General features: G+C 35.6%; 6 protein-coding genes and 1 long non-coding RNA gene across 7 annotated transcripts in view; 6 read left to right on the top strand and 1 right to left on the bottom strand.

Moving 5' to 3' along the window:
- LOC138139319 (alpha-tocopherol transfer protein-like) overlaps positions 1–22,842 on the bottom strand; it is a 45,125-nt gene extending 22,283 nt beyond the window's left edge. The window contains exon 1 of the mRNA XM_069059555.1: positions 22,705–22,842. Coding sequence (XP_068915656.1) covers positions 22,705–22,842 — 138 coding nt within the window. The remainder of the gene's footprint in view (positions 1–22,704) is intronic.
- LOC138138501 (uncharacterized) lies at positions 507–10,763 on the top strand. Its single transcript, XM_069058480.1, has 19 exons — positions 507–795; positions 841–1,000; positions 1,053–1,296; positions 1,347–1,457; positions 1,502–1,604; positions 1,651–1,794; positions 2,158–2,352; positions 2,403–2,571; positions 2,622–2,865; positions 2,917–3,027; positions 3,075–3,177; positions 3,231–3,377; positions 6,828–6,923; positions 9,377–9,616; positions 9,661–9,820; positions 9,864–10,107; positions 10,163–10,273; positions 10,323–10,425; positions 10,475–10,763. Exons 1-19 carry the CDS (start codon positions 618–620, stop codon positions 10,621–10,623), a joined length of 3,012 nt encoding a protein of 1,003 aa, XP_068914581.1. The 5' UTR covers positions 507–617; the 3' UTR covers positions 10,624–10,763.
- On the top strand, positions 4,200–6,036 carry LOC138138053 (retinol-binding protein pinta-like). Its single transcript, XM_069057770.1, has 6 exons — positions 4,200–4,587; positions 4,632–4,791; positions 4,841–5,084; positions 5,137–5,247; positions 5,297–5,399; positions 5,449–6,036. The coding sequence occupies exons 1-6, from the start codon at positions 4,455–4,457 to the stop codon at positions 5,595–5,597; spliced, it is 900 nt and encodes a 299-aa protein (XP_068913871.1). The 5' UTR covers positions 4,200–4,454; the 3' UTR covers positions 5,598–6,036.
- Positions 11,262–13,130, top strand: LOC138138054 (retinol-binding protein pinta-like). The gene is made up of 6 exons (XM_069057771.1): positions 11,262–12,033; positions 12,080–12,239; positions 12,285–12,528; positions 12,580–12,690; positions 12,742–12,844; positions 12,893–13,130. Exons 1-6 carry the CDS (start codon positions 11,904–11,906, stop codon positions 13,039–13,041), a joined length of 897 nt encoding a protein of 298 aa, XP_068913872.1. The 5' UTR covers positions 11,262–11,903; the 3' UTR covers positions 13,042–13,130.
- LOC138139176 (uncharacterized) lies at positions 14,203–16,847 on the top strand. Its single transcript, XM_069059372.1, has 6 exons — positions 14,203–14,419; positions 14,476–14,635; positions 14,691–14,931; positions 14,979–15,092; positions 15,148–15,253; positions 15,310–16,847. Exons 1-6 carry the CDS (start codon positions 14,308–14,310, stop codon positions 15,429–15,431), a joined length of 855 nt encoding a protein of 284 aa, XP_068915473.1. The 5' UTR covers positions 14,203–14,307; the 3' UTR covers positions 15,432–16,847.
- LOC138139326 (retinol-binding protein pinta-like) lies at positions 20,489–21,799 on the top strand. The gene is made up of 6 exons (XM_069059565.1): positions 20,489–20,656; positions 20,711–20,870; positions 20,921–21,164; positions 21,221–21,331; positions 21,380–21,482; positions 21,536–21,799. Exons 1-6 carry the CDS (start codon positions 20,518–20,520, stop codon positions 21,682–21,684), a joined length of 906 nt encoding a protein of 301 aa, XP_068915666.1. The 5' UTR covers positions 20,489–20,517; the 3' UTR covers positions 21,685–21,799.
- Positions 21,959–22,962, top strand: LOC138139328 (uncharacterized). The gene is made up of 3 exons (XR_011162271.1): positions 21,959–22,361; positions 22,415–22,716; positions 22,771–22,962. It is a non-coding gene; the product is annotated as an uncharacterized lncRNA (long non-coding RNA).
- Positions 22,963–24,333: the final 1,371 nt, after the last annotated feature.

The following is a 24,333-nucleotide window of genomic DNA, read 5'->3' as shown; positions in this document are numbered from 1 at the left end:
TTTTACCTTTGATTATTATTGTTGCTAAACTACCAAGATAAAAAGGTAATCACCTTTAACTCAGCAGTGTACTAGCAATTTTGACCAAATTTTCAATCATTTGTATCTCGAAAACGAAAAAACTTTTATAAGTTTTTGTTTAATCAATGACTTCTTCTCATCATCACTAATTACCGGTTTTTTTTCCAAACTTATTTTAGAATCACCCTGTATATAATTACATGAGTATGTACATATGTATTTGTAAAATTATCGAAATTGAGACACACTTTTGACGGAAACGAGATCGTGTTGCCGACTTGCCTAGTAACAATAACAACCCGAGCGTGAACCTGAGGGTGGTTACGTCTGGAAATTAGACTCTTAAATTACAAAAACCTGTCTTTTAATGACTAAATTATCAAATAACAATATGAAAAAAAAAGAAATATTTTTACTCTGGCAAACCCGACCACATCTTGTTTGTAAACTCGAAAAAGGTTGAAATGGTCAAGAATCAGGTTTTAGTTCAACCACTTCCATGAAGTCAACGTCGATGAGTCCGCATGCGGCAATACCACTCGTTCTGTCTTAAGTAGGTTGCCGCCAAGTGCACTTAAGAAGTATTCCGCTGTAAAATGCAGTCGCATCCAATTTCTTCGTTAAAAAAACAAAATCTAAACATGTACGGAGTAGATGAAGATGAAGTGACAAATTTCTACCATTTGTTTGGGACAACTGTTCAAAGGGTAAACAAAGACGTTGAGATCATCAAGGAGTGGCTGAAGACGCAACCCCATTTACCCGAAACTATAGGTAAGTGGACATATTCGTTGTTCTAATTGAACGCGACTGTTTTAGATGACCCCAAAATAAAAAATTTCCTCAATCTGAACAAGTTCAGCATCGAAAAGACGAAACAAAAAATCGACATGTACTACAGCATCAGGAGCGTGATTCCTGACTTGTTTGAAGATAGCAATCCCAGACTGCCGCATATGAACCACATGATGGCCACCACGTAAGCAACAAAGTGAGGAAAAATCAACGAAGAAGTGAACAATTTTGTGTAGGTTTGTTTCCACTCATCCTAAAGCAATCGAAGGTATCCACAGAGTATACTTCTTGAAACCAAAACAACCCAACACTTTTAACCCCCGAGCGGTGATGATGCAATGCTTCAATATTTTCGAAGTGAGGCTGTATGAAGATTGTATGACTGACGACATATTCATCTTCGATATGGACAACCTCACGTTTAATGACCTCAACAAAATGACGCCCAGTCTGTTGGCCAAGGCCATGGCTGTGTATAAGGTAACATAGACTTACAGCGTCAGTCCAAGCAATACAAATTTTATTTCTAGAAAGTATATTCCCTTCGAATCAAAGGCGTTTATTACGTCAACAGTCCCGCGTACGTTTCGATACTGATGACCATCATGAAATCTATACTAACGCCAAAAATTTTCGATCGAGTGAGTATGCCACACTTGCAGAACAAAATGTAAAAATTGATTAGATTCAAGTTTATCAAGACGCGGAAATCTTGAAGAAAATCTTCACCAATGATGCTTTACCCAAAGACTACGGCGGGGGTGGTCCTTCGTTCGAGGACTTAAACGGTAACGTCCAGATTAAGTGTGACAGAATCTAATGAAGGTTTTTTAGAAATGACAAGACTTAAACTTACTGAGTATCAAGAACGCTTCGATCACTTGGACACGATGAGAGTCGATGAGGGACTCAGGCCGGAGAAACTCGATAACGACGAGATTTTAGGCTTTTATGGAAATTTTAAAAAACTCGATGTAGACTGAATATCTTTCTTGTTTCAACATTCCGCACCAGAAGAAAAGAATACATTTTTATGTAAAATAAAGTTTTCACAAACATCAAAATCTCATTCCACAAATGCATATAATAAATTTTACATAATTAGTAATGCAAATTAGTCTCTGACCAGTTCATTTACTTGTTAAAACCGGTTCTAACCCCAATTATCTCAAGTCCTTGTATCTCTTTGCGATGCATAATGTTGCATGATAAAACTGTTACTTTTTGTCAATAAACAACAAGTCCAACGACCACGTCTTAGAATATTATTGTTGATAAGTGTGCAACCAGTGGGCCAATGACCGCATTATTCATTGCATTATCTCACTAAACCAAAATGATGACTGTTTGCACTGTTACTTATAAAGCGAGCGCAAATTCTTTGGCAGGAAAATAATCTCGACATGTACGAAGCGGATGAGGATAAAGCCAAAGAGTATTACCGATCGTTAGATCTAACAATTCGAGGGGTTGATAATGATGTCAAAATTATCAAGAATTGGATGAAGAGTCAGCCCCACTTACCTGAAATTATGGGTGAGTCCATGCCATTTCTTGCGCCAAAAGAAAAATTTAATTTGATGAAGTCACTGTAGAGGATGTCCAAATTAGAAACTTCCTTAACCTGAATAAATTTAGCATCGAGAAGACGAAAGAGAAAATCGATATGTACTACACCATCAGAACCGTGGTTCCTGACCTTTTCCAAGACAACAACCCAAAGTTACCACATATGAAGAGGCTATTTGACACGATGTAGGTAAAAATACTTTGTAATCGATGTTGAAGGGTTTCATTTTGTAAAGGTATTGTTGCACGCATCCCCAAACAATAGATGGAGTCAGTAGAGTTTACTTTATGAAACCCAAAAAACCAAACGTTTTGGCCCCTCGAGAAATAATAATGATGTGTTTTAATATTTTCGAGCTGAGACTACGGCAAGACTTTATGGTCAACGACATATTCATCATTGACGGCACACATCTTACGTTTAATGCCGTAAGTAAGATAACCCCGAGCTTATTAGCTAAAGCGGTCGCTGTGTACCAGGTAAAAGAAATGCTGTATAATCACTGTGAATGAATTGATTTTGACTTGCAGAAAGTGTATTCCCTTCGATTGAAAGCTGCTTACTACGTAAACAGCCCTTCGTACCTTTCCATATTGCTGAAAATTTTGAAGTCTCTATTGAAACCGAAAATTTTTCAAAGAGTGAGTATATTTTGAATGTGTCTAAACCGACAACCCGAAAAAATCAGATTCAAGTTCACCAAGACGATGAAGTGTTGAAGCAGATTTTTTCTCGAGAGGCGTTGCCCAAAGACTACGGCGGAGAAGGTCCCTCTTTGGACGAATTGAACGGTAATGTAACGACCTGAACGCCCCACAAATTTTCTTCTTTTGCTCAATTTAAGAAATGGCGAAAGAGAAACTTTCTGAGTATCAAGCTCGGTTCGACGAGTTGGACGGTTTACGAGTCGAGGAGAGTCTAAGGCCGGAAAGACTCAATAATGATGAAATTTTGGGGTTTTACGGCAACTTCAAGAAGTTGGATGTGGACTGATATAATGTTACTGGAACTTGTTATTTTTTATTTTATACTTACTTTTAAAGTTCTTGTAATAAACCAAAACGTAAAATTGAGCCTTTTATGTTTATAAGTGTTAGTTAGACTGAGAATCCCTTACGATTGATTCAAGTGCGCCCAATAGAGATTCAATGAGACGTAGGTCTGCATTTCTTGTCATCAATTTACAACACCAAAGACTTGTAAGATTTAATTAATGGAGACAAAAGATTTGTAACTTTAGGTATGACGTATAAAATCTTTTTCAGTCAATGAGTGCCAATGAGTTTAATTCTTTTTATAAATGCCAGTCCTTAGTACGTGAATTATATTTAAGAAAATTTTGTTGTTGTGGAAATAAGCACGAATCGGAGACTAGTGCCTTGCTTAAGGACAATTGAAGTATGGTGAGGCGAGGAAAAATTTACAGAGAGTAATTTAGACGCACGTGGGAGATTCTGTAAGAAAATCCACCACTTGCGGAGATGTCAAACGTTTTATGTTCGAGATTTCATTGTAACAGTGATTTAAAAAATGTTTTGACCAATGCATATACAAAAAAAAAATCCACATTAACATTTTAAAGTGGTAAAAAAATTTCAAAATTTTTTGTGGTTGGTATGGTACTCATAACTATATCAAATTCGAGTTTTCTATTAGATGTTTATAAAGAGGCGTGCCTTATTATTGTATAAAATTGATTAAACTATCTATAGTACTGCCGTTATAACTTTTTATCTGCTCCGCCCATATAAATTGACCAATAAGAAGCAAAGCCAGATTCCATCTGTATAATTTTTCATCACATTTGCCGCGTAAAAAAATTAAGGTTAGAATTTAGCTGTCAAGTCCACAATTATTGTTTTAGTTTCTAAAAAATAAAATGTCATTAAGACAATTCGAATTTCAGAAATTTTTACTGTGTAAATCAGATCGTCTTAACAACCTATTTGATTGGTAACTAGGGAAATGTAATAGGTGGGGCAGATAATATATTACGTTGTCCTTACCATTATGTACTTTCATCTTTGATACTAATATTTCATTCTGTTTCATTCTGTTAACCACAAACATGTATGAAATAAATTCAAATAAAGTGACGGAATTTTATCAATCGTTCGATGTGACCATTCAATCGGTCAATAACGATGTGAAAATCATCAAAAACTGGATAAAAAGCCAACCCCATCTGCCTGAAATCATGGGTAAGTTGACCCGTTTTAATTCCCATTTGACAACAATGTCGCAGAGGAGGTCAAAATAAGGAATTTTTTAAATCTAAACAAGTTCAGCATCGAAAAGACCAAACAAACAATCGACATGTACTATACCATCAGAAGTGTGATCCCCGACTTTTTCGAAAACAACAACCCCAAATTGCCACATATGAAGCAATTTATGGACAACACGTGAGTAAAAAAGCTTATTAGAAAAATCTAATCACTAGTTTGTGTGAAGATATTTTTGCACCCACCCCAAAGCTGTGGACGGCCTTCACAGAGTTCACTTCATAAAGACGAAAAAGCCAAACGTATTCACTCCAAAAGAAATGATGATAACTTGTTACAATATTTTTGAACTGAGGTCATACGAAGATTGTATGGTTAGTGATATATTTATTATCGATTTGGCCAATGCTACGTTCAGTGACGTAAATAGGATAACTCCGAGTCTTCTGGCTAAATCTCTCCTTGTCTATAAGGTAAAAAAAAAAAAACGTCCTCAGCAATGACGCAGCGATTTTGGCCCAACAGGAGGTGTATTCGCTTCGGCTAAAGGCCATCCACTTCGTCAACAGCCCATCCTACATTTCAATATTGATGAAGATGTTCAAAGCTGTGGCCAAACCGAAAATTTTCGAACGAGTGAGTACACCTGAAACTGTCAAAATACCCACACAAAAGACAAATTTAGATTCAGGTTCACGAAGACGATCTGGTGTTGAAGCAAATCTTCTCTGAGGACGTGCTGCCCAAAGATTACGAAGGAAGTGGACTGTCTTTAGACGAATTGAACGGTAAGGTAAACCAAAAGTTTCACAAGATTGCTTAATTGTCAGTTTTAAGAAATGACAATAAGGAAATTTGCTCAATATCAAGAGCGTTTCGACGAGCTGGACAGTTTGCGGGTCGACGAGACTGTGAGACCGCAGAAATTGAACAATGACGAAATTTTGGGATTCTATGGCAATTTCAAGAAGTTAGAAGTGGACTAAATAAAACTTAATCGTCTAACGGGCGTTCAAAAAGTTTCGTGCGCAAGCAGTTCGTGATTTACTTTTTTTTTAAACGCCTTTGTGTTGGTATGCTTTAATATAACCTTGCTTTGACAATTGGTTAGTTGTAAAACGAACTGTTTTTCGTAAAGAAAACGATCCACATCATTGGTTGCGAGCTGAATAAATGACGTTTAACATTTACAGTTTGACTACACAGACACACGTCCAGCAAGCACCAAGCACACATGACCACAGATTTTTTTTGAACGTCCGTTAGGTATTATGTATAAATAATAATTACACATAAGTACATTTATGACGATAAGATGTGGAAAAAATAACGTACCTACGATTAAACTCTCTTTATTTTTTAATTGTAAAACAAGCGACGTTATCGTGCTTTTTATGTAAGGTTAATAGAATTATTTATATCTTACTGTGTTCTTGCTGTGCAGTAAAAAAAAAACAAAACACAGAACTTTACGACAAATAAAAAAATTGCCCATAAAAGCTTAGGTAATTGGAAATAAAACCGCACCATTGCACCATTAGAGGTCTGATTCCATACATTTTCCAAGAGAGCAATTCTAAACTAACGAAAATTAAGAGCTTCATAAATACAACGTAAGCCGGAAAGATGCAAAAATATTTTCTTTGATGTGTTTCCTACAAAGGAAGTTTGGTCCGTACCCCAAACATCTGAAGCAGCTGTACTAGGTGGTGTTCTTGAAACCGAGACAACCAAACCAGTATCTTGGCCAGAAGCAAGTTTTCAGTTTGGTGAAGCCTCTATGAAAACATCTTCATCTTCATCTTCGACATGGCCAACACGACCCTCAGCAACAACACTTTTAACTGATGATGCAATGCTTCAATATTTGAAGGCTGTATGAAGATTGTATGACTGATGACATATTCATTTTCGATATGGACAATCTCACGTTTAATGAACATCAACAAAATGACGCCCAGTCTATTGGCCAAAGCCATGGCTGTGTACCTATAAGGTAACATAGACTTACAGCGTCAGTCCAGGCAACACAAATTTTATTTCCAGAAAGTATATTCCCCTCGAATCAAAGGCGTTTATTACGTCAACAGTCCCACGTACGTCTCGATACTGATGAAGTGATGACCATCATGAAATCTATACTAACGGCAAAAATTTTCGATCAAGTGAGTATGCCACACTTGCAGAACAAAATGTAAAAATTGATTAGATTCAAGTTTATCAAGACGCGGAAATCTTGAAGAAAATCTTCTCCAACGACGCTTTACCCAAAGACTACGGCAGGGGTGGTCCCTCGTTGGAGGACTTGAACGGTAACGTCCAAAATATGTGTGACAGAATCTAATGAAGGTTTTTTCGAAATGACAAGACTTAAACTTACTGAGTATCAAGAACGCTTCGATCACTTGGACACGATGAGAGTCGATGAGGGACTCAGGCCGGAGAAACTCGATAACGACGAGATTTTAGGCTTTTATGGAAATTTAAAAAAACTCGATGTAGACTGAATATCTTGTTTCAACATTCCCCACCAGAAGAAAATACATTTGTATGTAAAATAATGCTTTGACAAACAAGAATGTTTACATCCAAATCTCATTTCACACATGCATATAAAAAAAATTAATTAGTAATGCAAATCTCTCTCTCTCTCTCTCTCTCTTTCTCTCTCTCTGATCAATTCAATTACTTGATAAAACCGGTGCTAACTCCAATTATCGCAAGTCCTGGCACCACTTTGCGATGCATAATGTTGCATGATAAAACTGTTACTTTTTGTCAATAAACAGCAAGTTCAACGTCGACGCCTTGGAATAGTACTGTTGATAAATGTGCAACAAGTGGGTCAATGACCGCATTATTCATTGCATTGTCTGACTGAATAAAAATGATCACTGTTTGCACTGTTGGAGTATAAAGCGGGCGCAAATCCTTTGACAGGAAAATAATCTCGACATGTAAAGAAAAAATCGATATGTATCTACTACAGTACTAGAGATATTTTCATATTTGATGGCGGAAACAAAAGACTGAGAAATGTCACAAATTTGTATTGTCAGTGTCAAATTTCTCAAAGACGTTCGTGATTTCAACAGAAATGCAGCAAATTGGCAATAAGAAAGTTATTAATCGTCGAACTAGAGACATAATTTGTAATACGTTTGATTATATGAGAATAACTTTTCCTTTTGAAACACTGACAAAAATTGGTTTCCTTAGAATTTATTTTTTCAATCCCTTTAGCGAAAATTTAAATTTACCTAGACATTCCTTTTTACGGCGTTTATGAGAAATTTGACACTGACAATACAATTTTGTGACATTTCTCAGTCTTTTGTTTCCGCCACCAAATATGAAAATACCTCTACACCATCAAAAGTGTGGTTCCTGATCTTTTCTAAGACAACAATCCAAAGTTACTACATATGAAGAGGCTATTAGACACGATTTAAGTAACAATACTTTGTAACCGATGTTGAAGGGTTTCATTTTATAAAGGTATTGTTGCACGCATCCCCAAAACAATAGATGGAGACAGTAGAGTTTACTTTATGATGTGTGTTAACATTTTTGAACTGAGACTACGGCAAGACTTTATGGTCAACGACATAATCATCACTGACGACACACATCTTACGTTTAATGACAGCCCCGAGCTTATTAGCTAAAGCTCTCGCTGTGTATCTGGTAAAAGAAACGCTGTATAATCACTGTGAATGAATTGATTTTGACTAGCAGAAAGTGTATTCCCTTCGACTGAAAGCTTCCTACTACGTAAACCGCCCTTCCTACATTTCCATTATGCTGAAAATTTTGAAGTCTCTAATGAAACCGAAAATTTTTCAAAGGGTGAGTACATTTTGAAGGTGTCTAAACCGACAACCCGAAAAAATCAGATTCAAGTTCATCAAGACGAAGAAGTGTTGAAGCAGATTTTTTCTCGAGAGGCGTTGGCCAAAGACTATGGCGGAGAAGGTCCCTCTTTGGACGAATTGAACTGTAATGTAGCGATCTGAACGCTTCACAAATTTTCTTCTTTTGCCCAATTTAAGAAATGAGTATCGAGCAATCCAACTGGGCTGATTTAATGTTACTGGAACTTGTTATTTTTTATTTTATACTTATTTTTAAAGTTCTTGTAATACGTACTGAAAAGCCCTTACGATTGATTCAAGTGCGCCCAATAGAGATTTAATGAGACGCAAGTCTGAATTTCTTGTCGTCAATTTACAACACCAAAGGTTTGTAAGATTTAAGTAATGAAGACAGAAGATTTGTAACTTTAGGTATAACGTATAAGATCTTTTTCAGTTAATCAGCACGACTAATTTGCTGGGTATAATTCTTTTTACAAATGTCTGTCCCTAGTACGTGAATTATTTAAGAAAATTTTGTTGTTGTGTAAATAAGCACGAGTCGCAGACTAGTGGCTTGCTTCAGGACAATTGAAGTATGGTAAGGCGAGGAGAAATTTACAGAGAGTAATTTAGATGCACGTGGGGGATTCTGCAAGAAAATCCACCACTTGCGGAGATATCAAACGTTTTATTTTCGAGATTTCGTTGTAACTGTGGTTCAAAAAATGTTTTGGCCAGTGCATATATGAAAAAAAAATCCACACTACCATTTTGAAGTGGCAAAAAAATTTCAAAAATGTTTGTCGTTGGCATGCCAACTATATAGGTATATCAAATTCGAGTTTTCTATTGGATGTGTATAAAGAGGCGTGCGCTGTTAGTGTATAAGATTAATTATACTATCTAACTTTTATCCTTGACACTGATATTTTCTGACGCATTTTTCATTAAAAAAAAATTAACAGCCTCAGCATGGAAATATATCCAGATGCGTATCATTCTGTTAAGCACAAACATGTATGAAATAAATTTAAATAAACTGATGGAATTTTATCAGTCGTTCGATGTGACCTTTCAATCGGTCAACAACGATGTGAAAATCATCAAACACTGGATAAAAAGCCAGCCCCATCTGCCTGAAATCATGGGTAAGTTGACCCGTTTTAATTCCCATTTGACAACAATGTCGCAGAGGAGGTCAAAATAAGGAATTTTTTAAATCTAAACAAGTTCAGCATCGAAAAGACCAAACAAACAATCGACATGTACTATACCATCAGAAGTATGATCCCTGACTTTTTCGAAAACAACAACCCCAAATTGCCACATATGAAGCAATTTATGGACAACACGTGAGTAAAAAAGCTTGTTAGAAAATCACTAGTTTGTGTGAAGATATTTTTGCACCCACCCCAAAGCTGTGGACGGCCTTCACAGAGTCCACTTCATAAAGACGAAAAAGCCAAACGTATTCACCCCAAAAGAAATGATGATAACTTGTTACAACATTTTTGAACTGAGGTCATACGAAGATTGTATGGTTAGTGATATATTTATCATCGACTTGGCCAATGCTACGTTCAGTGACGTAAATAAGATAACTCCTAGTCTTCTGGCTAAATCTCTCCTTGTCTATAAGGTAAAAAAACAAAACAAAACGTGCTCTGCAATGACGCAACGATTTTGGCCAACAGGAAGTGTATTCGCTTCGACTGAAGGCCATCCACTTCGTCAACAGCCCATCCTACATCTCAATATTGATGAAGATGTTCAAAGCTGTGGCCAAACTGAAAATTTTCGAACGAGTGAGTACACCTGAAACTGTCAAAATACAAATACAAAAGACAAATTTAGATTCAGGTTCACGAAGACGATCTGGTGTTGAAGCAAATCTTCTCTGAGGACGTGCTGCCCAAAGATTACGAAGGAAGTGGACTGTCTTTAGACGAATTGAACGGTAAGGTAGACCAAAAGTTTCACGAGATTGCTTAGTTGTCAGTTTTAAGAAATGACAATAAGGAAATTTGCTCAATATCAAGAGCGGTTCGACGAACTGGACAGTTTGCGGGTCGACGAGACTCTGAGACCGCAGAAATTGAACAATGACGAACTTTTGGGATTCTATGGCAATTTCAAGAAGTTAGAAGTGGACTAAACAAAACTTAATCGCGTAACGAGCGTTCAAAAAGTTTCGTGCGCAAGCAGCAAACCCCTTTGTATGTTTTAATATAACCTTGCTTTGACAATCGATTAGTTGTAAAACTGTATTTTGCAAATAAAACGATTCACACCATTGTTTGCAAGCTGAATGAATGACGATTGACATCTACAGTTTGACAGATGATGAATCTAAGCCACACGTCCAGCAAGTAGCAAGCCACCTGACCACAGATTTTTTTGAACGCACGTTATAAATTATAAATAGAGTCAGTTAATATAATTTAAATTACACATATATTTATGACGGTAAGATGTGGAAAAAATAACGTACAATTAAACTCTCTTTATTTTTTAATTGTAAAACAAGCGACGTTAACATGCTTTTTATGCAAGGTCAGTAGAATTATTTATATCTTACGGTGTTCTTACGTGTGCAATAAAAAAAAACAAAATACAGAACTTTACAACAAATTAAAAAAGAATTTTTATTTGCCCATAAAAGCATAATTGAAAGTAAAACCGCGATAAAACGAATTGACAATTATTTATCAATTAATGCAACAACTATTTGATACCTAATTGATTTTTGTATTTCAAACATATTTTTTAATAAGCACTACTTAATTAGTTGAGAGCGTTGAAACACCTGAAGATGTTTCAAGTTGAAGGAATAGGTGGTGCTCTTGAAACCGAAACAACCAAACTAGTATCTTGGCCAGAACGCTATGAAGCAATTTTTCAATTTGGTGGAGCTGCGCCTCTATGAAGACTGTTTAGTTGGCGATATCTTCATCTTCGACATGGCCAACACGACCCTCAGCAGGATGAAAAAGTTGACTTCTAGATTATCTGCCAAGGCGTACGCGGTCTGCGAATAAATCTCTTACTGCCAGTCAATTATTTTTTTTTTACAGAAAGTGTACCCTACTGTAGTGAAAGTCTTCTATTTAATCAATGCCCCCCTTTACGCCACTGTGGTAACCACAGTGATCTTGAAGATAGTACTGAACCGCAGTTTTACTTATTTCTGCACGGCATAGAAAAACTGTCAAGGTTTAAGGTTTAAGATGCACTCGAGGAGTTTCGAGCTCCATAAGACAGACTCTACAAACTTTGAGACGCGACAAGCTGAACAAGGACTTGTTGTTCTTCAAATGTATCAAGAGTCAAGCATTAAAAATTAATTCAAGTCCAAGGACGAACAAATGATTGCGTAGGAAGCTGTGAATTAGTATATATGGCAAAGTACTGCACACGCTACTGGTACTACACGAAATGACTTCGGTTTTGTTCCAACTTGGTGGTGTAACCGAAGAGGATGAAAAAACCGAATCGACGGTCGATCAAGATGTTCAGGTGGTAAGAAAATGGCTCCAAACGCAGTCCCACTTACCAGAAGTGATGGGTAAGTAAAAACTTTTGCCGTTCGAAGATTACTCGATGATTTGTAGAAAATATCAAGATCAGAAACTTTCTGACCCTCAACAAGTGCAGCATCGAGAAAACCAAACAAAAAATCGACATGTACTACACCATTAGAAGTGTTACTCCTGAGGTGTACGAAAAGACCAATCCGAAGCTACCACACATGCAACTTCTGATGGACACGATGTAAGACTACCAGCTTGGGTGTTCATTTTTAAGGTAATGTTGCAGCTACTGTTGCGTCCACCCCAAACTAGTCCAGGGACTCTACAGGGTGTATTTTATCAAGGCGAAAAAACCCAACACCTTCACACTGTCCGCATTTGGAATGCACTGCCTCAACATATACGAGGTGAGACTGCACGAAGACCGCTTAAAAGGCGACATTATAGTTTTTGACATGTCCACCTTCACGTTTGCCGACTTGGCTGGATTGAATCCCGTCTTGTTGGCCAAACAAGCTGTTTCGTTCGAGGTGAGTTGCCAAAACTCCCAATTTTCTCACTATAATTCTGATAATCGTCAGAAAGTCTACTCCATGCGCGTCAAACAAATATACATCGTCAACGGTCCGTCGTATGTTGCCCAACTGTTGGCACTCCTGAAGGCAGTGGTGAACCCGAAGATTTTCAACAGGGTGAGTAGGTACAGTTGCTGTTATTCGACCATTACAAGGAATTTCAATCAGATCGAAGTCTGTCGAGATGAGAGCGTTTTGAAAAATTTGATGCCAAGAGACGATCTACCGAAGGACTACGGCGGCGATGGACCATCTTTGGAGGAATTGAACGGTAAACGAAAACATCCGTGAGGTCTAGTTGTGTGAAAGTTGCTTCCAGAAATGGTGCGGCAGAAGCTGGCGCAGTACCAAGACCGATTTGACCAATTGGACAAATTGAAAGTCGATGAGAATCTAAGACCAGAAAAACTGGACAATGACGAAGTACTGGGGTTTCACGGCAACTTTAAAAAACTTAATGTGGATTGAACAAAAAATGTGTTACATGTGTTTAAGTGGAATACTTATCTGGTTATTGTAGGCTTGTAAACAATAAAAAATGCAAGGTTATTATGTGACAGCATTTGTAATTAATTTGGATATGATTGTTACCTCTACAAAATACTGTTTTTGTCGGCTAAAATCTATTACTTCTATAAAGACAAAAATGAAATTCACAATTTTATCTTTGACCTAATGTGTATAAAAATTGTATTCCAAAATGTAAAAGGAAAGAAATGCTAATTAAAGAAACCTTTTATCTAGGAGGTCCTTGCTTATAGGCAACCAATTAATCACAACAATAAGGTAGCTCGGTGGCCGCATGGCTGTCGGAGACAGTGCTCCGAGGTCGCGGTCCCGGCGCTAGTGAGTTCGAATCTCACCAAAGGGGGAACATTTTTTCCAAGGAAGGAACCTCCGCCGGGCCATGGATGTGTGTCAGGGACTGACGGCTAGGGTGGTGGAAGGAAGAGCGACACTCTTCCGACGTCACCGCGAGGTCGGCAGGGTTCAAATCCCGGCCGGATGGGCCACCCATGGATGTCGTGTTGTGTTCGTATTGTGTCGTCCAGAAAGGAGAAAGGAGAGGAGAGGGTGGGCGTGGGTGACCGGGGAAAGTATCCCGGACCCCTGCCACACCACCTAAGGAAAAAAAAAGAGGGGAGAAGGAGGAAAAAACAATTAGCCGACCGCAAGGTACCTGATAGGCCAGGAGTGGTGAAAGGGGAAGGCTACTAAAAATAAAAATAAAAATAATCACAACAATAAAAAGTATAATTACACAAGGTATTGTGAGTGCCAAAATTCAAAGACAAATCCCTTCTGGGTAGCTCCACATTTAACTTTTTTTTGTTATAACATGCAAGTTTTTTCTACAACAAAAATTGGATTATTACAAAAACCGATTTTAAAACAACTGGAGAAATTAAAAATCGACAGAGTTTAAAACCAAAAAATCCGACTTTACGGGAATTTCTAAAAGTTCAGCGCAGACTAAAGGAAACAGAAATTTCTTGTAACACAATTATAAAAATAATTTTCTGCAGATGGTTCTGATACCAAATGTGGGAAATGCTTAACTTAGATATTTCTCTTAGATATTATTTCATTAATTATATTGTTTACAACATTATAAACTCAGTGAACAAACAAAATTTTATTCATAAGGTCGTTCTTAATTTGTGTGATAGTTCGCAGTGATTTCTCAGCATAAGCTTTTCAGTTTCCGTTTGTTTCTGTTGTTACTAAACAACAATGTCTAATATCGCGGCATTTTCTGCTGCAAGTGACACTGCGATATTTTTGGAAAGTGTGGTTTCCATAAAAAGGTGGTTAGAAAGAAAGAAATATTGCCAGAAAATAATGGGTAAGTAACTTTTATCTATCAAAGAATGATTGCAAGATAAGGTTGAAAAATTTCAGACGACGTAAAAATCAAAAATCTTCTGAACTTGAACGAATTCGATGAAATTAGAACAGTGGAAAACATAAAAAACTATTTCAAAATCGGAGAACGGTTTCCAGAATTCTGTAAAAATTCACATCCCAAACATAGTGAAATGCGGAGAGCAACACAAATGGCGTAAGCGAAATCGTGATCAAAAAATTTAAATAAAAGAAAACTCGCTGTGTTGCAGACTTTTCACTCACCCCATCCCGATACAGAATCGACATCAGGTGTCTATTATCAAAATAGTAGAACCCAACAAGATGAATATCAACACTTTGGTAAAGTACTGGAGCAACATCAGAGAGTTAAAATGGCGTGAATATTGCGATCTGAGTGAGGTGGTTATTATCGATTTGGTTAATGTCCAAAGTGAACACATAAATTCCATAACGTCAGAAACGATCAAACAAATTTATAAATTTTGCACGGTAGGTGGTCGAAAAAAAGTAAAATGTACGTGAATCGTTCCTTTTAGGAAGTGTATTCCATGCGACTGAAAAAGATTTATTTTATTAATTACTCGAGATGTGAGTGGGAAATACAAGAGATGTTGTTCAACAATCCCTTGATCAGAGGCAATGGAGAGAAGGTAAGTCTAACCTAAAAGATTGTTTGTATTGTTGATGGTGCCAAATTAATTAAAGATTGATCAAGAATTGAGAGTCGTTGATAGTATCATGGCAGAAATTTGCACTGACGAGACGCTACAAGAGTTGTACTATGGGGAAAATGGAATTGAAGAGATGAACAGTAAGCTCTGATGTTAAAACTACTCCAATACGTTAAATGAAATTTGTCATTTCCAGGAGATTTGTATAACAGATTAAGAGACATGTCGCTGTTCACTCAATTGGAAAAAATCAGACACATCTCTTTTGTAAAGAGATGGATAAGGAAGTTCAGAGGGGGACACAACGCAACAAATTAGAGCGGCACCAAATCTTATAACAGTGGCTCTCTAATTTAATATTTTAGTTATAGTTTGGTTCTTGACTGGTTATTGCCCCTCTAAATTTTTTATTTGAAACAAATAACAGTATGAAAGTATAGAATTGTGATGGAAATGGAATTTTTGTATATTTCTTTGTGCGAATAACATAGCAGAAACAGGCAACGAGCGTTCAAAAAAATGTGCGGTCAAGTCAGCAAATGCTTTGACATTTCCTTCAAACAAAATATTTTGACCATCATTTTAATGTGAGTTAAATAGTTCATTTAGGCCCGGTTGTATAAAGCGATGGCAAGTCATTGTTAAAGTTAACATAATGTCAAGCGATCTGATTGGAGGATATTTAACATTTTATTTGAATCAGCCAATCAAATGGGCGGATTTCCGACGCAATGTAAAAATTGTTTTACACCGAAACAAAGATTTTTTCGTAGACGAGGAAAAGACAACCGGCGAAATCTTGTGACTTGCTGATTTTTTTCTTCTATCAAATGTCTTTTAAGAAACGATGTTTTAGCGCCAGAAAAGAGTGTAGCAATACAAACTTTACAAATTCAAAAAATACAATACATATGTATACATAATAAATAATAACATAAAATTATGTAAAAATATAATTCGAATACAATGCGAGAAAAAACCGGAAACAAGGAGCACACTATTTGTGTTAATTTAAAATTCAAAATTAACAATTGAGACTGGGCAAATTAAAACATAAATAATTTGTTTTTAAATCCATGAATGCAATTAAAATGGACGCAGCACAATTTCGAGGTAATTTCCCAGCAAATGTTTTCCGGATATTCAAATATATACTGGGTGCCTCAAAATTCGCGGAACAACTCAGTGGGGAAATGTCAATTCATGTTAGAAAATTATGAGAAAAATAATAAATCAATTCTATATCTTTACATTTGAAGATATGGGGGCTCAAAAGGTGCAACTGTGATCTCGTTTATTTTAAATATGTACTTATTAAAAAAAAATTGATTATTTGTATTTTACTAGCCAATGCTACTTTATTATTTCCAGCATTTCCAAGAAGTGATTTTTTGTAGATTTTACCTCAAATATGGCAACATGACTGATTTTTTTTTCTCCATGGACAACAAAAATGAAATATTTGCAGACTATTGGGATATATAGAATTTTTTCAAATGTTGCCACATTTAGTGTAACAAATAGGTCCATATCTTCTACAAAAAAGAGGTTTGATTGATATTTTAATAACTACTTAACAACGTTCTGCTAAGTTATTCCGCAAATTTTGGGGCACCCGGTATATGTATACAGATCCTTAAAAAGTAGAATGAGAGGTAATAGGTAATAGGTTACCGTAAAACAGATTCAGTAAAAACAATCTGGTTTGTACAAATAGATACACGGTTCAAAATATAGTTTTCCTACTACGTATCTAGAAAGTTTCATCTACTGCCCTAGCAACACACTTGTAATCGAAAGTGAATCCTATCTTGCGTGTGGTTGCTAGCTACGAAAGTAAAATACTTACGCGACTAGGAGATTCCTTACGGGACGAGGAGAATTTATTTTATTTTGTGACAATTTCGATTGAGGTACCCAAATCATTAAATAGAAAACAGCAACACATTTTATAATAATATGTAGTTTAATTAGTCCAATTGAATACAACAAAGGAAAATTAATCTACTTATTCACATTTATTGTGATTTATGAATTGTTGGAAAGTTAGGTTATATCGCTCACCCGACTTGACAGGCGACAATGAGCCTAACGTAATTCCAGCGGCTCTTTCAATTCCGTCACATTCCATATTTTGCGGGAAGACTTGTTGCATAAATACCAATAACCGCAAACTATCAAACTAACATTATTACGAATTACACGCACTTACACAATTCACGCCGTTTGAAGACGAAAAATAAAATGTTTGTAAAAGCTGTTGCTATGGTTTTTACTTCCAAGATCCAAGGATGGTCGCGATACGGCACGATTTTTGCTATTTTTTTTTAACATTATAAAATGTTGGTGCTTCGTAGTAGGAAAAATTTAATACAATACACGATGCGTAAGTTTCTTCTTTCACCGCGGAGGTTTCACGGCCCTCGGCTGTCGCCTCGGGTCTTGAACTACCTCCTTGGCAAAAAAAGTTCACTTACGCATCTGGTAATGTAAATAACTATTATACGGTTTCACTATCAAATATCAAATATACTTTAAGTTAGGTCAGGTCAGGTTAGTGCCTTGAGCTATTATAATATGTATTAAGCATTATTGTAAGTAAGATTATATTCATTTGTTGAAGGTTTTGGGTGTACATAAACAGATCATAAAAAAAAAGGTCATTAATATTATTTCTCACACGTAACCACTGTTTTGTTCGTTATATTTCCTAAATTTTTTTCTCATACTTTTTATGTGAAATTGAGATTATGAGAAAAATATTCTGCTATACTTCGTCCAGCGAGAGATTGGGAGATTTTAAATTTTAGGCTTGTAACCCAAAACTACAAAATGTACTAGAATACATTAATTAGAGCATCAGGACAAAACTGTTACTATTTTACGTGCGCTAGGTACTATTTGCTCTACGTAGAATTTAGTGATTTTTATGTCAACCAATCTCTCGCTGGACAAATTATACCTAGTTAAGTAAGCATTGAAGAGATTTCATTTGCAAATGTCTTAATTAACCAAATTTGAAATTCAAAAACGAGGACTGAGGAACATATGACTAACATGTCATATGTTTTATTCATAAGGTCAACACCTAATATTTTATTTCTTAGCGAACCACAACGCCTAACGTCCCAACGTCTGAAAATGCATATAAAGCAGTAAAAGTGTGCTTAGAAAAAGAACGACGTTTTCTGAATATAATGGCTAAGTAAATAGTATATTATACACCAAGGTGAAGAAGTTCATGATTATGGCCAGAGCGCCAAGATTACAGCCCGAGGCGTGCCGAGGGTTCTAAGGCGCGAAGGCTATAAGGGACTTCTTCACCGTGGTTTATATACTATTTTTTCCAATACTAGATACGTTAAAACCCTTTCGGATAATAATTATTAATAAAATTATTTTGTCCGATGCGACGATTTTTCAACGGTTGCTATAAAAATTGTCTAAGTTAACCAATGAAATCAACGAAAATCTTTCGATGCTAGGTGACGGCTGTTCATTATTAACCTAGGTTAATAATGAGAATTATTATTAACCTTGGGAGAGAAATTCTACTTCTGGGGTCGGTTCGAGAGTCAATACTGAAGCCTTCTGACACTAGTAGTGGAAAAACATTTTTATAGGTTGAAGAAAACAGTATTTCAAAATTTCAGACGATGAAAAAATTATGTTTCAACCAACGAAATCCAAAGAAAACGATCGAAAACATGTAAGAAACATTTCTCGAAGTTTCATATAAAAATTCTCATCCCAAGAATCCTGAAATGCAAAACGCAAAAGAATAAGAATAAGATTACCATTAAAAAGAGAGCACGGCAACGAGACCACATTTATTTATCATTGCGGATATTTCTATCATTTATTGATAATTCCTTTGAAAGCATTATTCTTTTACAACATCATTTATTTTTCTGTACGCCCATTTTTCTCATGACACCCACGTCACAATTTATACGACATTAGAGTTACTGAAAATACTGAAATCAAGTAATGAAGATATGAAGTAATGCAGTAGACGGAAGGCGGCAACCCATACAAACATTGACCACGCCAGACCTAATTGTATGATAGTGCTTTCACACTGGTTGAGCCGCCGTATTATTACTATTCTTATTCTTAAAAAATAAAACCGCCTATAAACTTAATCTCAAAGACAAACTTAACATATTAAAGTCAAAACATTTTCTCTGTTTTGACACTTCACTCATCCCATTACGATTAGAAACCAACACAGAGTGACCGTTATCATTTTATCAAAATATGTAATGGAACCAACAAGATGAACGTCAACACTTTGTAAAGTACTGGAGCAACATCGAGAGTTAATTGGCGTGAATATTGCGATCTCAGTGAGGAGTGAGGTAGTAATCGTGGACTTGGTACCTAAATGTCTAAGATGAGCACATAAATGTGATAAAGGAACAAGTTGAAAATATTTCAAGATATTGCACAGTAGTTGTTGGAAGAATGAGTTACTTTACTATATCTTTACTCCTGTGTATAGTGTGTTGCATAAATAGCCAATAAGTTTTATTTTATACGATTTATGTAAATGTAATACAATTGTTCAGAATGTTTCCTGGAATTTTACGCGACAAGTATAACGTGCCATCAACAAAACTTTCCAAAAGGTGATACCTACAATGAAAACAAAATGAGAATGGCAACGTGAATCCGCTTTTAATTGACGTTTGTTTAATCGCATCTGTTAGATTTATCGTGCACACCACAACATTTTGAAAAAAGCGAAATGGTCTTTACAAAGACACAAAAAACTTCCACTATTGATTAATATTTTCGAAATGGGGTGTTTCAGAACGATGAGTGTATTTATTACTATTATTATTTATTAAATTAAAAATGTTATTTTATGTTAAATTTTAATAAATAATTACTTTTTATTACTCTAGTGCTTGTTTAAATGACTTTCGATAACGATTTCTTAACAGGTTTTTCGTGGAGATCGATTTTTATCTGGTTTTGCATAATTCTTCGAAGAGAGTTTTAACACATGATCTCAATTTAGTTAACTGTCGTTTTATTTTTCACACCCTCCCCTTATGGGAATTTGTTGGTCGTGCGGTATTGAATGAAATCACAAAACTTACGGAATCATCATTGTCATCAGTTCAGTAATAAATTAGGTACTTACTCGTATTAAAAAAAAACTATACGGTAAATTCTAATTTTTATTTTTATTAGATACATAAATCAAAATATCTATCTTTTCGATACCTTAGGTATCGGTTCAGCGGTGTGTTTTGTATAAAATAAATGTAAAAAAAAAACTGGCTATGCATCTTGAAAAATAACAAACAGGACTTTTGACCTTGTAACGGGTATTGCACAAGGTTGACTCGAACGTCTTATAAAATTCATTCCATGTCTTTGGACATTCGAGAAAATGAAGTTGTTCGAAGTGGACAACGATGTGCGTAAACGAGCATTGCAACTCTTCGACAGAACAGAAGAGTCGTTTGATGATGACGTGCAAGCAATAAAAAAATGGTTACATACCCAAAAACACTTACCCGAAATAATGGGTATGTTAAATACTAAATTTCTTTGGTGTGTAATTTAATCAGTGTTGCTTATAGAGGATGCTAAAATTCGAAATTTCTTGCTTTTGAACAAGTGCAGCGTGGAAAATACGAAGCAGAAAATCGATATGTACTACACCATAAGAAGTTTGCTTCCGGATTGGTACGAACACTGCAATCCTAAATTGCCTTTCATAAAAGATTACATGAACGTAAGGTAAGAAATTACAGTCTCATTTATTTCTTCGATACAGCTTTTGATGTTAGCTACACAGTTGTCCACCCCAAATTAGTCGAAGACATGTACAGAGTAACATTTGTAGGAGTTAAAAAACCACACGTAACTTCACCACTAACCACAGCACTATTATTCTTCAACATTTACGAAATGAGACTAAAAGAAGACTGCCTGATTGGTGACATTTTAGTTTTCGATATGAATAATGCTGCGATGGATGATTTGCTCAAATTCACACCTCTCCACCTCAAAAAAACCCTAACTGTTTATAAGGTAGGTACTTGATTAAATCAGAATATCCTTCAAACACACTAAAATAACATCAATAGAACATCTTCTGCTTGAGAGCGAAAAGAGTACTCTTCCTCAACAGCATTCGGTACCTGGACAACATCTTAGCGATTCTCAAACACCTGATCAAACCGAAGATTTTCCAGAGGGTAAGTTTTGGAAATATTTAATTTCAGATCTAAACCTCGATTCAACAGATCGAGGTTCACCAAGATTCTGAAGTGCTGAAAGAGATTTTTCCGCCAGATCAACTACCAAAAGATTATGGCGGAAACGGACCAAGCCTTGAAGAACTCAATGGTACCTAAGTACATACTATCAAAATGAGTTGTTTTCAGACAGATGATTTTCAGACGGGTTGAGAGAAAAATTCGACGAGTATCAAAATCGATTCGACCAGTTGGACCAGTTGAGAGTGGATGAGAGTCTGAGACCCGAAAAATTAAATAATGACGAGGTTCTAGGATTCCACGGGAATTTTAAGAAACTTAATGTGGACTAGAAACAACTCTCTAATAAATAATCTTTTTTAATATATTTAAGGGACATCTAGTTTTAGACATATATCGCAGGGTCTTATTATCTACAAACGATTTAATAAAGTTATTAATTGATAATTGTGATTTTTATTGAACTTAATAAGCATCAGTACAGTATATAAATTATTACGAAATGAAGAATCCAGAAACAGTAAAAATTACTGTTCATTTTAACATTAGTCAAAATTCCTAAAATTTATTATTCAATTCAGTTATTAATAGTAATTTATGCAAGATGTGCACAACGTAGTACTTTTTTCACGAATGGGAAGTTTGACGCACGAGCCGTAGGCAATGCGAGTGTCTGCAATTAGAAAAACAATAAACATCAAAACATAGATCTAAAACTAAAGTTAAGATAGCGAGATAACTTCAGTTGTTTTCAATGTACATTTATGATCCGGCTATTTCGGGGAATGTATTTGCAAAAGGGAAATGATGACACGCTACGGCACTTCTTCATGGTTTTTTACTTTTTTCACTATTATCTACTACAGGGTCATTATTATAAATGTTTCTAACATCGTAGGTGGCTGTGCGCTTTACTTTAGGTGCGCCGCTACGCCAACTAGATGTTAGACGCATTTATAATAGCTCTGTATAAAAAATGTTTTACGCACTAAACATTGTGACATCTCGTGTAGTTTTTTTAACATTTGCAGAGAAACATTTTAATATTTTCGATAATTACAGAAGTGTCCATCACCCGAAATTGCGTTTCCTTAAATAATTTAAACAAAACTGCGTAAATTTTTTTGAGGAGGACGACAGCATATTGACCTTGTAATTCAGATAAGATGGCATTGACCGGAACGTATTATGAAAACCTATCTGTACAGTTGCACAGACACCAAAATGAGGCTGTTCGAAGTGGACAGTGATGTGCGAAAACGGGCATTGCAACTTTTCGAAAGAACAGAAGAGTCGTTTGACGACGACGTGAAAGGAATAAAAAAAATGGTTACATACCCAAAAACACTTACCGGAAATAATGGGTACATAGAATGCTGTACTTCTTTAGTGCGTAATTTCATCAGTGTTGGTTGCAGAGGTGCTAAAATTCGAAATTTTCTGCTTTTGAACAAGTGCAGTGTGGAAAACGCCAAGCAGAAAATCGACATGTACTACGCATGTACACACCATAAGAAAGAACAGGACTTTTAATCTTGTAGCCGGTATTACACAAAGTTCACTAGAACGTCTTATTAAATTCATTCCATGTCTTTAGACATTCAACAAAATGAAGCCCTCGACTTCGTCTCGTGCTCTTATTTGCTAATAATTGGCCTGACCTGACCTGACCTGACCTCATTTATGGATGTTTTCGTTCATTAGCAAAAAAATTTCCGATAAAAATGTTGCACTTGGGAAATAATACGAGTATGTGAAAAAAAACAATTCATATTATAGCATGTTTATGTATATTTTTTGCATATTTGTGCATATTTCAGTGCATTTTTAGCTAAAAGCGTGCATATATTATGCTCATATTTTCTTTATTTTTTAGTGCATATAATCCGAGCTTTAGTGATGATAGTGATTTTATTAAGCTGAGATACCTGTTTTAGATAAAATCACAGGTGAGGTATAAATAATAAAGTAAGATTTATAACAACAACAATGTACAAAATTAATAAATGCATTTTTTGTCTTGATATTTTAGTGGAATAATATTGTTCTTATGTAAGATATGGTACCAGCAAGGTCAAAAGTGGTCAGTTTGACGTCATATGAATAATTAATTATATTCGTTGATTCAACATCTTAACAGTTCAGTTTTATCTTTTTGAATTCAACTCGTTTTCCAAGGCTGTTGACCCAGACAAAACAGATATAAGACAAAAACTGAACCAAATGATATCGAGTTTACTGACTTCTAACGTGAATCTACAAAAATAACGGGGCACTGTTAATTTTGAAATGTTAAAAAGCTAGTAGGTTATGCGATACATTATTTGAAAGATCTTTCAATTCTATCCATCGATTGCATATACGAGTACCTACATTAATTACAGTGTTTTTCTTTTGGTTTTCCTCTTTTGTCAATTATTGTATTTCGCTATTTCTCAAAACTATTTCATATTTACGTCACTTTGACATTTCATAGAGATAGGAAAGTTTTGAGAAATAGTGAAATTGACAAAAGAGGAAAACCAAAAGAAAAACAGTGTAATGTTGACGACTTTGAATTGAATTTAAAAGGATTTGCGTACCTACAAACTTGCCAAACTTGTTTGAGATCAAGGTTATTTTCCTAGCTATTATTTTATCAGTACCTATCAATCATCTCCCAATATGATTAGAGACGCGGTCCAAACAAATGGCCTGTTTGTTCGCCCGATTTAACTCCTCTCGATTTTTTTTGTGGGCATATTCAAAATCGCAGGTTTACATCTCAGTTTATAGCCAAAATTTGTTGTTTTTTATTTTACTTGGAACTTCCGTGCGTCACACTAATGGGAATTACGTTGATGGGTTCGCAATTATATTACATTTATAAACCAGAAAGTTGTTTAGAAAATGAAAATTACAAATTATATTTTGATCGGACAGTTTTAACTGACATTCACATTCAGCATAACAGACCAGACATTATTATTTTAAATAAACAA

Source organism: Tenebrio molitor, chromosome 9 (genome assembly GCF_963966145.1).
Source record: "Tenebrio molitor chromosome 9, icTenMoli1.1, whole genome shotgun sequence".
Lineage (NCBI taxonomy): Eukaryota > Metazoa > Arthropoda > Insecta > Coleoptera > Tenebrionidae > Tenebrio > Tenebrio molitor.
The sequence above is the reverse complement of the archived record's forward strand: the minus strand, read 5'-3'. Positions and strand labels throughout refer to the sequence as shown.